The sequence below is a fragment of the Orycteropus afer genome, unplaced genomic scaffold (genome assembly GCF_000298275.1).
Source record: "Orycteropus afer afer isolate SDZICR_OR568_19922 unplaced genomic scaffold, OryAfe1.0 scaffold00057, whole genome shotgun sequence".
Lineage (NCBI taxonomy): Eukaryota > Metazoa > Chordata > Mammalia > Tubulidentata > Orycteropodidae > Orycteropus > Orycteropus afer.
In genome coordinates, this window is record NW_006921644.1 from 5,449,332 (window position 1) to 5,463,092 (window position 13,761).

Genomic DNA, 13,761 nt, shown 5'->3' on the forward strand with positions numbered 1-13,761 from the left:
CACTGGGAGGAGGTTAACTATAGGGAGGAAGTGGGAGGGGAGCTGCTGCATTGTAAATTTTGGTCAATGACATGAGACAAAGTATATGTGAACTGTTGTATGAAAAGTGAATTTACTCTGTAAATCTTCACCCAAATCCTAATAAAAAAAAGAAAAAAGAAAAAAATTTAATAATTACCTTCATATAAATTAGAAGAGGCTGTCAAACATGTATGAAAACCCACCCCCACTCGGTTGAGTCAATTCTGACTCATAGAACCTCTGTAGGGTTTCCAAGGCTGTAAATCTTTATGGAAGCAGACTACCTCATCTTTCTCCCGCAGAGCAGCTGGTGGGTTCAAACCACCAACCTTTCAGTTAGCAGCCAAATGCCTTAAGCAAATGTGCCACCAGAGCTGCTTAGGTATGAGAAGGAGAGTCAAATAGTATTTCACTATAATTAGATTTTTTAAATTGAGATTCAATGCATATGTCATAAAATTAACCATTTTAAAGGGTATATATAATATAGTGATTTTTAATATAATTACAAGATTGTGTAATCATCAATACTGTCTAATCCCAGAACACTTTTGTCCCAAAAAGAAACTCCATACTGGTTAGTGTTTATTCCCCCTTCCCTCCTCCCTGAAGGCCCTGGCAACCACTAATCTACTCTCTGTCTCTATGGATTTGCCTACCCTGGACATGTCATGCAAGTGGCATCATCCAATATGTGATCCTTTGTGTCTGGCTTCTTTCGCTAAGCATAATGTCTCCAAGGTCCATTCACACTGTAGCACTGTACTTCATTCCTTTTATGGCTGAGTAATGTTCCCTTAAGGAACCCTGGTAGTGCAGAGGTTAAATGCTCAGCTGCTAACCAAAAAGTCAGCAGTTCAAAGCCACCAGCCACTCTGTGGGAGAAAGATGTGGCAGCTTGCTTCTATGAAGATTTCCAGCCTTGGGAACCCTGTGGGGCAGTTCTGCTCTGTCCTATAGGGTTGCTGTGCATCAGAGTGAACTCGATGGCAATGAGTTGTTTTGTTTTTGTTTTTACAGTGTTCCTTTGTATGGTTATACTACACTTTATTCATCCATCCATCAGTTGATGGACATTTGGATTGTTCCTATTTTTTGGCTATTTGGAGTAATACTGCTGTGAACATTTATGTACAAGTTTTTGCGTGGACATACATCTTCATTTCTCTTGGGTATATACTAGGAGTGGGATTTCTGAGTCATTTGGTGTATTATTACTCAGAGTAATGACGGGCCTATTTTAAAATATGCCCCGTTACCAGTGGGTCTGCATCATGCCTGGTATACAGAGCAGACAGAGTACTTTCAATCTTTCCAAGCAACAGGAAAATCTTAGTCTTAAATAGAGTTTTTCAGGCCATTCCTGGCATGTTGTTAACCTCAGTGCACCCTGCCAGGTGCTATTCTTTGAGGATTATTGCCTGTGTTCCTAGGCAGGGTAGCAGCCCTACCACTACAAACAACTCTGTTGTAATACAGTGGAGGAAACAGAGGTTCCAAGGGGTTCACTAGCTGGCTTGGCGTACATAGTTCAAAAGAGCAGTGTCAGGGTTTAAAATCCAGAAACCCAGAGCCCTCTGACTCTAGAGGCTGCTGGGAGAGGGAGTCCCCCAGGGGCCCCAGTGTCCATTCACATTCTTGCTGAGTAGGCCAAGGACACAAAGCCCTGGCTGCTTTTTAGGTAGGACATTCCTCAGGGTTGTGCTTGTGGTGAGCAACGTGGAGGGAGGCTGGGAACAAAGAGCAGGCCTCCTACTCACTAAAAGCAGTGACTCCCATAAGCTCGGGGTTCCTTTCCTGTAATGCAGACCACTGTATGCGCAGATCTCTGTCAAGGCTCTTTGTGGGGAACTGGTGAAGACCAACTGGCAGCTCTGGCTACTGACTTTGCTGTGAGTGCTAAAGTCCTTTGTCTCTGACCCAGGAGTCTTCTTACCCATGAAATGGTAACAGGATAACTTGTTAGCTTACAAGAAGGTAAAATCTCAGATGCTCAGAGCCTTGACCACTGTCCTCCTGCCTGGTATTGGGCTGCTTTGTGTGATAGTGAGCTCTCTATTCTTGGACTGGCTCCAGCAGAAGCTGAACAGCCACCAAGATGAATGCTAAAGAAGACTTCCCTTCCCTCTGAAAACGCTGCAGTTTCCAGAGGCTTGAAAATATATCTGGATGCCTCTGAATCTCCCAGTATCCCATAGTGACCTGAATAAGCTTGGCTCAGCCCTGTTGTGGAGATGACACCCTGTGATCAGACCTGGACCTCCCAAATAGTTTTATTCTGCTGCCAACGAATCAAGTCAACCTTACCTTAAAGCACTTTGGCGATCAGTCCCCAAGGGGACTGTGTAGCCTCCTCCCCCATACACAGTGAGTTTGCCCCAGATGGGATACCCTCGGCATTGGTGCTGGGTCTGGTACTGCCAAGCCTGGGGAAAGCCACTGCTGCTATTGAGGATGGAGGCATTCCAGCCTTCCCCATAGTCTGACAGGTCTTCAACATCCAGGGAATATGGCACCTGGCAGCCATCAAAAGATGCCTGCAGCTGCTCAGCTAGAGGGCAAGAGCTTTCCTGGACTCTCACTTGGTGCATCCGGGCACACTGCCAACCAGCTTGGAGTTCCCATCGGTGATAAAGCCTAAAGATGAAAACCAGGTGGGTAACACTAGCAATCAACATCATCTTTAGGCATGCCAAGTTCTCTGCTGATGGGAACTTCAGTGTTCCTTTTACAGAGGCAGCCAAGAGGAGTTTATGGCTAACCTTGGACTACATTTATCCAAATGACCTCACTGTTGCCCTACCTGGGGTCTGTTCTACTTCCTGTATAACTTGTCTAGGTCAGTGGCACCCCAGCCACCCAGTTGTCAACCTCAAGATCACCTGTGCCCTTTGCCCTTTATTTCCCACATCCAAGTGGTCACCAGGTCCTACCAGTTCTTCCTTGTCAGTATTTTATGCCCCTCTTCTCTCCTTCACCAGTGCCCCTCATGCCTGGATCAGCCCCATTATTTTTCTAAGCATTCTAACTTGCCCACTGTTGTAGACTGAATTGTGTCCCCCCAAAATACGTGGTGTAAATCCTACTATACCTGTGATCGTAATACCAGTTGGGAATAGGGTTTTCTTTGTTAGGTTAATGAGACAATATTGGTACAGGGTATGTCTTGTGTAAATCTCTTTTGAAATATGAAAAGCAGTACATTGAAGGGTAGATGTCATGCCACATGAAGATGACCAAGGAGGCAAGAAATGCCAGGCTGGCGGATGCTGAAAAGAGACAAGGAACTTCCCCAAAAGCTAACAGAAAACTGGGGAATGCCTTCCCCCAGAGCTAGTGCCCTGAATTCAGACTTGTAGCCTCCCGAACTGTGAGAAAATAAATTTCTGTTTGTTAAAGCCACCCGCTTGTGATATTTCTGTTATATCAACACCAGATAACTAAGACACCCAACCTCTACTCCAAAGTCTACATGCTTCCAGAGAGATCCTTTTTACAGCATAGATTTGATTATGTTACTCCCTCATATAGAAACCCCAAGTGGTTCCTCATTTCCTTGAGGGTGAACTGTGAACTTCGAAGGTCCTTCATGATACGGTCCCCCTGTGTCTCTCTAGCTTTGTTTCTCCCCAGTCCTTGACTCCCACCCACCACAGCAGCCAGACTCAGCTCTTTGTAGTTCATGAACCTGCCATGGCATCTTGGCCTCCTTGCCTTTTCTCACGTTGTTATTTCTCGTGGCGGTCTGCTTTTGTTTGGCTGATTCATGCTCAGTTATCCCCTGTTTAGGAGGTCCTCCCCTCTCAATGCAGGGTCCCTCCCTTGAATGTGCATAGCCTCTTGAGAGTCTCTCCTTCAAAGCATGGTTCTGAGGTTACTGGTTTACTTATCAGACTGTTGTTGACAATGACACACACCAGTTCCTAGAATGAAAGAGAGGGAACTTACCTGAGTGGTGACTATACAGGTTGCTTACAAGGGTGGTGTTGGCCCATGTGAAGAAGTCCCGGAAGCTCGACACGGCTGGAAAGCCTTGGGTGAAGCTGTGCTGAAGGTGTCTGTTAAAGTAGTAGGCACTGGGGTCCCTCTGTCCATAGGCCACCAGTAGCAGCATCCACAGGAAACCCAGATACACTGGGAAGGGAGGCACAGCCTGGTCAGGCAACATCCTCAAGTCCTACCAAGGCTATAAGTCCAGGGCAGGAAATGGAATGGCCATGGGCTCAGGACAGTCAAGATTTGGTAGACCAGCCACTTGCCCCCTGTGGTGGTTAATTTTGTGTCAACTTGGCTGGGCTATGGTGCCCAATTATTTGGTAAAACACTGGTCTAGTTCCTATTATGAAGTAGTTATATGTGATTAAATTAGTTGGCCTTAAGTAAAGCAAATTCCCTTCCATTATGTGTGTGGACCTCATCCAGGCAAAGGGAGTTTTCCATAGAGTGTCTTCTGCCCCCAGACTCTAAAGAGATATGCTGCCAGAACTCTTCACTCCAGCTTGTCACCTGACCTAAAGACTTTGGGCTTGTCAACCCCCACAGTCGCATGAGCCAATTCCTTAAAAATAAATCTTTCTATAGATGTACATATGTGTGTGTGTGTGTGTGCGCGCACGCGAGCGCACGTGCGCCCTCTTCTCTATAGAACCCTCAGATATGCCCTCCGGTGACGATGGAACTAATCCTTGTAGAGGCAGCAGAGTGGAGTCAAGTCCACAGACCATGGAGCTTCCTGCCTGGGCTCAGTTCAGTTCTCAGCTCTGCCATTTCCTATCTACTTTCTCCATGCCTCACTTTGCTCATCTATAAAGTGGAGACAATAATTCTATTACATGGGGTTGTGATGAGAGGTCAATGAATAAAGCTGCTAAAACAGTGCTTACACAAAGTACATACTACGCAAATATTAAGTCGAATTTTTTAAAAAATGGGAACTCTGTTGCATTCCAATGCTGAGGATACAGCAGTGAAGAAGACAGAATCATTCCCTGCCTCATGGAGCTGACCTGTCTTTTGCAAAATAAGCAAGTCTGGTGTAAAGGGCACGTGATGAAGTGCAGAGATTTAGTTCAGGAGCCCCAGCGGAAGAATCACGTGGGGGTGCAGATTCCTACAGAATAGAATCTTTGGGCCCGGCTATGGGAATCTGTGTTCCAAAGCCAAATGGATGGACACCATAGTAGGTGCTATGGGACTCTACCCACATCTCTTTGACATTTGGCACTCATCATTCACACAAGTGCTATTTCCTTCTGCTGCAAGTGCCCTGGATTCTGCTTGAGACTGGCTCTGGCCACAGGAGCGTGCTCAGGTGGGACAGGGGAGGTGTGCTGCACAGCCAGTGCCCCCCACGCACCCTCCTCCAGTGGGCTGGTGGTGAATACCCAGCTTTCTCACGCCCCTGGTAGGACAGTCAGAGGCATGGACTACACATTCTCCTGGCAGTACCTAGCAGGACTGCACCCCATTCACCCACAATGCAGCCACCAGTAAAGACACCTGTTATTCCTTCTCTTCCCTGCTGCTTTTCCCCACTTACTCTCTGGGCTTCCTGGAATCACCTCCTGAGTAAACTACTTGCATCCAAATCTGTTTCTGGGGAGATGCAGCCTGGAACCCACACTTCTATATGAAACATCCTGGCCAGATGGTCAGGGGAAACCTCTCTGACCCTGAGAGATTTGGATCAGGGATTTCAGAGAATAAGATTTTTGGGCTGAGATTTCAGGAACAAGAGGACATTAGCCAGAAGAGAAGGTGGGGAGGAGGGGTGAACACATTCGAGGCAGATGAGATGAACATTTTGGGCTAAGGCCGGTCGCCAGGAGAGGGCACAGTGTCCTAAGTGCTGTGGAGTCCCAATGACCAACCTCAGAGCACAGCAGTCCAGAAACATCCTGAGGTGGGTGGAGCTATGGTAAGGAGCTTAGACCATCCTAAGGGCCACAAGGAGCCACTGCAGGGTTTTAAGTGTAGGGGAGAAGCTGGGGCAAGTGGACAGCTAAGGAAACTGAGGCCCAGAGCAGTGAGGGACTCATCACAGATTGCATCTTAAGTCATTGCCCAAGTCTAAGAACCAGGGAGTTGGAATATCACCCATAAGCTGCTTACCCACGATTTCTATGATTAGGGCAAATGCTTTCTGTTCCTTGAGGCAGGTGATTTTCATCTTCTCAACATCGACGGCAAGGGGTGGCTGATAGATACCCTGTCTGCTGTTTCTTCGTGCTTGGAACAAGGCATAGGGATCTGTGAAAACAAGGCCACAAGGACAGTCCCCAAATGGGTGGTCTACTTTGGTTACTAGACAGTATCTCCTTCTTCAGTTACAATAGGCTCTGCCATTCCTCCTCCTTGGGAGCCATTTCCCAAGTCTACCCTCGTGCCGTTGCCCATATGATCTCAATGCCTGGGATCCTGTTACACCTTTTCCATTTGGAGAATCCTCCTCAGACTGAAGCACAGATGCCCTCCACTCCTTGAAGTTTCCCCCGACTCCTGCATACAGCCTTCTCTGTGGCCCCTGGACTCTGAAGTGGCCCCATTACTTCTGAAACGTTGATGAGTAAAGATGAGGATAACTACTATCTGTGTGTCTTGTCATGTCTCCCCCCAGGTATCTTCTTTTTCAAACCACTTTGGTGAGTATAGGTTACATAACATTCACTCACTGTAAGTGTAACTAAAGAGTTTGGTAAATTTATAGACATGTGCAACCATTAGCACAATCCAGTTTTAGAATATTTTTTATCACCCCAAAAGTTTCCCTCTTGCCATTTGAAGTCAGCCCCTACTGCCACTTCTGCTTCCAGCCCCAGGCAATCACAAATCTGCTTCCTGTGTCTAAAGATCGGCCTTTTATGGATATTTCATAGAAATGGGTTCGAACAGTATATAGTCTCTGTACATATGTTTCTGGCTTCTTTCACTTAGCATAACGTGTTGGGACTCATCCATATTGTTGTATGTATCAGCATTTTATTCTTTTTACTGCTGAGTAATAGTCCATGTGTGGGTATACCATACTTTATCTGTTCACCAGTTGATGGACATTTGGATGTATTCTAGTTTGGGCCATTAGGAATGAGGCTGCTATGGAAGTTCAGTGCACATCTTTGTGTGCACTTATGTTTTCATATCTCTTGGGTAGATACTTAAGAGTGTCCAAATATCTTTTGGCTATTACAAATAAGGGAGTTCTGGTGGTAGTGCCTAAGGCATTTGACTGCTAACCAGAAGCCTGGCGGTTCAAACCCACCAGCCACTCCTCGGAAGTAAGGTTGGGCAAACTACTTCCATAGTGATACCACCTCAGAAACCCAAGGAGGGGTCTCTATGAGTTGCAATCAACTCAACGGCAGTGAGTTTGTTTTATTATTATTATTATTATTATTATTACAAATAAAGCTGCTATGAACGTTCAAGTTCCTACATGAAAATAAGTATTTCTCTGGGATAAATGTCCATAAGTGCATATTCTCTGTCATATCGTAAGTCCATTTTTACTTTTAAAAGAAATTGCTAAACTCCTTTCCAGAGTACTTGAACAGTTTTACTTTCCTACCAGCAATGCCTGAGTTATCTAGTTTCTCCGCCTCTACGCCAGCACTTGCATTAGCACTGTGTTTCCCTTTAGTCATTCTTATGGGCCTGTAGCGGCCCAACTCTTTTTTGGGTCTACCCCCGCCACCACACCCATCATCTCTTGCCTGGACCGTCACAGTTGCCTCCCTGCCAGTCTCCCCAGGTCATGGCTTCATAGAGCATCTTTCTAAAACTGCAAAAACAGATTGTACCACTCTCGTGTTTAAAACTCTTTCAAACCCCAGCATTGCAGCAGGCCCTGCAAGGCAAGGCCCTGCCTGATCTTTCTGTCTCTGTGTATCTGCACACCCACCTCTCTAACATCATCTTGAACCATTCTTCCTGCAGCTTGCTGTGCTCCAGCCACACCGTCAGTAAGCTCTGTCCTGCCTCAGGGCCTTTGCACATGCCCAGTATGCAATCCCTCCCTTCCCCAAGCTTAGCTACCGCATCAGCAGGGACGTTTTGTGCTCAGCTGTTCTCTCCCCTCGTCTTCTGATCATAGTTCACACTTACTTGTCTGTAGTGTGTTTACTTGTATAATGTCATCTTCCCAAGTGGATTGTTTACTCTGAGGGCAGTGATGTTCCCCAGGCAGCACGGTGCCTGCACACAGTAGCCACCCCTAAATAGTCAACAAAGCAGTTCCAGAATGGATATGTCATTGTTCTGGAAGCTGGTGTCTCTTTGGAGAAAAATTACTGTTTCGTCTTGAGAAGGTTAAACGGAAGAATGCAGGGCCCAGAGAAACTACCACACTGCACTGCATAAAGATGTTCTGACTGGGCTTTCATTTGTTTTTCTTTATGTTTCCCTGAAAATCATGTCTCTGCATAGATTATCACAGTGCTGACTCTGTGTTATTCACTTGTTGACTTTCTCTTATTGTTGACATCCTCAGGAGTTCAGGTGGGGAAGTGAGAAATCATATTGGGCAGAAGGGGTCTGGTCAGTGACATCCTAGAACAGAGGTCAAAACCGAAAACCAAACCCGCTGCCATCACGTCGGTTCTGCCTCATAGCAACCCCCACTGGGTTTCCAAGGTGGTACATCTTTAAGGAAGTAGATTGCCTCATCTTCCTTCTGCAGAGTGGCTGGTGGATTTAAACTGGCAACCTTCTGCTGGTAGTCAGATAGCTTAGGCACTGCCCCACCAGAACAGGGGTCAGCAATTTTTCCCTCCTGTAACAGTCAGATGGTCTCTGTCCCAAGTACTTAACTCTGCTGTTGTAGCATGAAGCAGCCATAGACAATCCTTAAATGAGTGGACATGGCTGTGTTCCAGTAAAGCTTTATTTACAAAAACAGGTGGGGATGAGGAGCTAGATTTGGCCTATGGGCCATAGTTTGCCAACCCCTGTCCTAGAACTCTAACTAAACAGCAAATTTTTGCAGCCCACTACAAGTTTATTTATTTTTGCCTAAAGCCCAAGGACCTGAGTCAAAGAAGAAAGCTGCTTGCTGGGGACTGCACTGAAAATGACAGCTGTTACAGAGTGTGGTCCCCAGTGTGTGACTGCTGGCTGAGAAAGCTGCCTGGGTATGGGGAGAGATGCCAGGGGAGGAAAGGAGCTAGGTTACTTGGGGGACAATGATCTTTCTGTTTAGTTACTTTTCTTCTGGATGGTTTTGGAGGGATTCACAAACCAGGGGTAAGTGGCTGATGGCAGCAAAGGTTTGGGGAGCTGAGGCCAAGGCCCAGTGCAGAGGCTGGACTGCACGGGGCTCTCTCAGCCTCACCAGAACCACCAGCTGGCCATGGCTCTGACTCCACCAGACGCACTGTTACCTGGGCGAGACAGAGGTTGTTCCAGGGCCACCACAGGCTCCTCCTCATCCTCCACTTTCTTCAAGACCAGCGCAAAGAAAGCAGCAAAGCCCAGCACCTAAAACACACCCACAGTAAGCCCCAAACACAGTGTTGAGAGAGGGCGTGGATTGGGGCCACATTTGTACCCTGGGTGCAGGAGCCAAGCTCAGGGGAAGTCAGGTGGGAAACCCATGTAGACAGGGAGGAGGTGGCTCTGAAGAGCGAGGGCCAGGGCTTGCATGCACCTGGCCACCAATCAGACAGAGTCTGGTAAACTCTTGAACTAGCCTTGCTTTTTCACACCCCTGACCTGCCTGTGTGCTGTTTTCTCTTCCCACAGGCCTTCTCTTTGCTCTGTTGTTGTTGTTAGGAGTAGAGCTGTCCTACAGGGTGTGTAAGTCTGTGATCTTTACAGGAGCAGATTCCCAGGTCTTTTTTCCTTGAAGCTGCTACATGGGTTTGAGCTGCCAACCTCTGGGTCAGCAGCTGAGCACTTAACCTTTGTGCCATCTGCAGCTTGCTCTTATCTCTACTATGGCCAATTATGCCCTTCTCCTGTTTCTCCTTTCTACTCTCTCTCCCTCCCTGACTCATTCTATTACATTATCTCTGCACCTAGTATGCACAGGCCTAGTCTGAGTCTGTGGTTTGGGGAACAGAAATACTCAGGACACCCCCTGCTCTTACTTTGGCCTGGCCCAAAGGTGGGCATGTCAGAAGTCTTTTAAGTCTGTGATAAACCTGCTGAGGGTAGAATGGGGGATCGAAGAGCAGACTGACTGGGGGATTTGGCAGCACCTCCTAGGTGTCAAGATTCCTTTAAATGCCCTCTCCTTTCTGCAGCTTTCCCTGCCTCCCGCCTAGTATTCTTCCTTCCTTGGGCTTCCCCCCAGGATGGTTCTGCCCGATTCCTTCCAGGGGAAGCTGTGGACCCCTGGGCTCCAGGCCTACACTTGTTATTTCTTTGATTCCAACATGCTCTCTCACGTAATTTTACATTTCAGAAATAAGGTCGTTTCTTCTAATTGATGCACATATTTAATGGCTTGTTGTTTTTGTGGAAAAGTTGCTTTAAATTGCTAGCTGGCCTCACAATCAAAAGTATCTTAGAACTGGGGAGACATTGTATTATTCATACTTATACGTGCAGCTTAGGGCAAGATGTTTGTGACCTTAACTTCTTGATCTCAGGTGTTCTTTTCTATAAATAGAAGTGATAACTCTGTGTGATGTTGACTCGAGAGAATCTTGTAACATACTAAACCCAGGCACTGGCCCAGAGTGAGTATCCAATGACTTGGGTTATCATTGGGATGATCATCATTGTTGCTCCTGCCTCAGCACCTGCACAGAGGTGGTGCTCAGCGCGTGTTCGTCCAGTGACCGAAGACCAGGGGCAGCGCTGCTGGCTGATGGGAAAGGAGGGGAAGGGAACAGCTACAGAGGGTGAGGGGACCTGACCTTCAGGGGCTGGGTGACGAACATGCTCTCCACAAAGGAGACTGCCATGGAGATGAGCCACTTGAGGGAGCTGGTACGTCCATAGTGCAGCCCGTACATCATGGTGAAGAAGGTGGCCACACCACTGGTGGCTGCCACCAGGAGCCAGCCCACCAGGAGGCACCACCAGGGCAGGCCACGAGGCGTCCTTCTCATTTGTGGGGAGCTGCAAAGGAGGGTGAACATAGGGTACAACCAACTGGGCACAGGCTCAAGTCACACTCTGTCCCCACCAGCTGTGTGACCTTGGCCAAGCTCCTTGACCTCTCAGACCCTTAGTTTTCTCCTTTGAAACCTGTGCCTGAGAGGGCTACTGGGAGAGCTAAATCATTCTGTAGAGTAAAAACGGTTCATACGTACTCCATCTAGGGGCCAGCCACATGCTAAGTGCTTTGCACAGACTTGCTCCCTCAGAGGAGCCTCAGTGAGCCTAGAAGGCAGCTACCATGTCATTTGAAAAAGTTTTTATAAAAATTTCCAGTCATGCAAAAATGTCCTCCCCAGCCAGTTTGAACAGCCATCACTGCCTTGTCATCTGTATTTCATCTATCCCTACCCTTTTTGTTTTTGCTGGAATATTAAACAAAGTAAATCTCAGATATAATATTAAACCCCTGCCATCAAGTCGGTTCCGACCCATCGCAAACCCCATTGGGTTTCCAAGGCTGTAAATATTTACGGAAGTAGATTGCCTCTACTTCCTCCTGCAGGCCAGCTGGTGGGCTTGAACCACCGACCTTGAGGTTAGCAGCCAAATGCCTTACCCTCAACACCACCAGGGCTCCTTGATGTAATATAAAATCATCCCTAATTACTTCAGAATACATCTCAAAGAAGGACATTTTCTTATTGAGTTACAATGTTATTGTCATACCTGACTTGGTATCTTCTGATTACTAATCTCTATTCAAATGCTACTGACACCATGTAAAAATCTCATTTTACAGTTGAGGAAGCAGAGGCTCAGAGAGGTTGAGGGATTTACCCAAGGGCACCCAGCTAGGAAGCAGCCCACGTAAAGATGGTTATAAACTGTAAATTGCTATACAATGGGCCGTAACTGTCTTCTGGCAAATAAACCAACCCAACCAAAGCTGTTGCTGTCCAGTCAGTTCTGACTCATGGCCCCCACAGGTAATGGTGTAGAACTGTTCAATAGGGTGTTCTCGGCTAAAAGCTTTAATAGAACCATATCCCCAGGATTTTCTTCCATGCTACCACTGGGCACCTTTTAGCTTAGTCATCCAGTACAAGCGGTTTGCACCACCCAGGGACCGTGCTTCAAACACCTCCTCCCTGAAATGATGCAGGAATCCTGAGTTGCCTCTGCCTGGGGAGCTCTGAGTGAGCATCTCCCAAGATGGCCCAGGATGTCCTCTCCCCATCCCTCCTGCAGGCCCCAGGCTGAGGAGGACAGGCATCCACTCGGCAGTCAGGGAAGTGGGTTACCTGAGGTGTGCTGGGCCCACGGTGCGTGGCTGCACCCCCAGGCAGCCCTTCAGGGTCTGCAGCTGCCTGAGGGCCTGGGCATGACTCTGGCCCTGGGGGAAACGGAGGGGCCCCAGCAGCCGCAGTGCCCACTCCATGTGCTCCAGCTGGGCGTAGAGACACTGCCTGTAGCAGCTAGCCTTCTGAGGGCCACCAGGGGACACCTGGGGCGTGGGGCACCACATTTTCTCTGGGGGGACAAGGAGAAAATGAACATCAACTGGTGCTGAATAACAGAGCAGACCAGCTGCCAAACAGCAGCTGTAGTAGTAATAGCTTTTGTGTGTTGAGCACTTACTATGTGCTCAGCCATGAGAACGCCAAAGTTCAGAGGGGCGGGAAAGGCACGAGAGTGACATGCCAGGGAGGATCTGAATATGTCTCCTTCATCAAGGAAAGTTCTGAAATTTCCTTACTCATAGACAAGAGACCGATACACCTGTCACCCTGCTGTGGCAGTACCAACCTCTTGTCTCATCTCTGCCTCACTACCTTTTTTTTTTTCTTTTTTCTGGAGGACTTTAAAGCAAATCCTAGATGTAGTCCTGTCATATCTGCAAAGACTGTAATGTGTAGGGGCTGAATTTGAACTCTGGCTTGTCTTTATTATTATTATGAAGAGTTTCGAACACAAAAACGTAGAGAAAGTGATGCAGTGAACCCACATGTACCCGTTGTATGACTTCACCAGTTACCACCTCCTGGCCAGTTGGGTTCTACCTGCATCCCACTCTCTTCCCCACGTGGCTTATTTTGAAGCAAATTCTAAACCAACCTCATGTCATTTCATCGATTTTTTAGTATGTTTCTATAGAAGATAAGGACTCTTTAAAAAACATATCCATAATGTCACTGTTGTTGAAGGTGCCATCGAGTTGATTGATTTTCTACTCATAGTGACCCAGTGTGACAGAGTGGAACTACCCCATGGGGTTTCCTAGGCTGTAATCTTTGCAGACCTCCAACTCTTTCTCTCACAGACCTGCTGGGTGGGTGTTCTGGTTCCCTAGTGCCGCTCTGACAGGAATACACCACAAATGGGATGGCCTTAACAAACAGGAGTTTATTCTTACAATTTTGAGGCTTTAAGTCCAAGTTCAAAGTGCCAAGCTCTAGGAGCTGGGTGAAAGCCCCTCAACCTTGGGGTCCAGCTCTGCCTCCTGCTCCTGCCAACTGGAGCTAGAGGCATTTCTTCACTCAAACAGCTGCTGGCTGCTGATGCTGGGAGCCCCAAGGTTGACAAGTAAAAAGGCACAGTCCTGATGTTACCAGATCACATGGCAGGCCATTAACTTAAGTCCATTGTAAGTCCCAAGGTTGGCAGAGAATAGCAGGCTGCTGAGCAACGACACGGCTA

General features: G+C 47.4%; 1 protein-coding gene across 1 annotated transcript in view; it reads right to left on the reverse strand.

Annotated features, from left to right (window-relative positions):
• PKD1L2 (polycystin 1 like 2) overlaps nt 1-13,761 on the reverse strand; it is a 113,209-nt gene that overhangs the window by 18,872 nt on the left and 80,576 nt on the right. Inside the window, 7 exon segments of the mRNA XM_007939196.1 lie at nt 2,329-2,618; nt 2,621-2,658; nt 3,970-4,155; nt 6,133-6,270; nt 9,396-9,492; nt 10,878-11,082; nt 12,366-12,594. Of these exon segments, the coding sequence (XP_007937387.1) occupies nt 2,329-2,618; nt 2,621-2,658; nt 3,970-4,155; nt 6,133-6,270; nt 9,396-9,492; nt 10,878-11,082; nt 12,366-12,594 (1,183 nt within the window).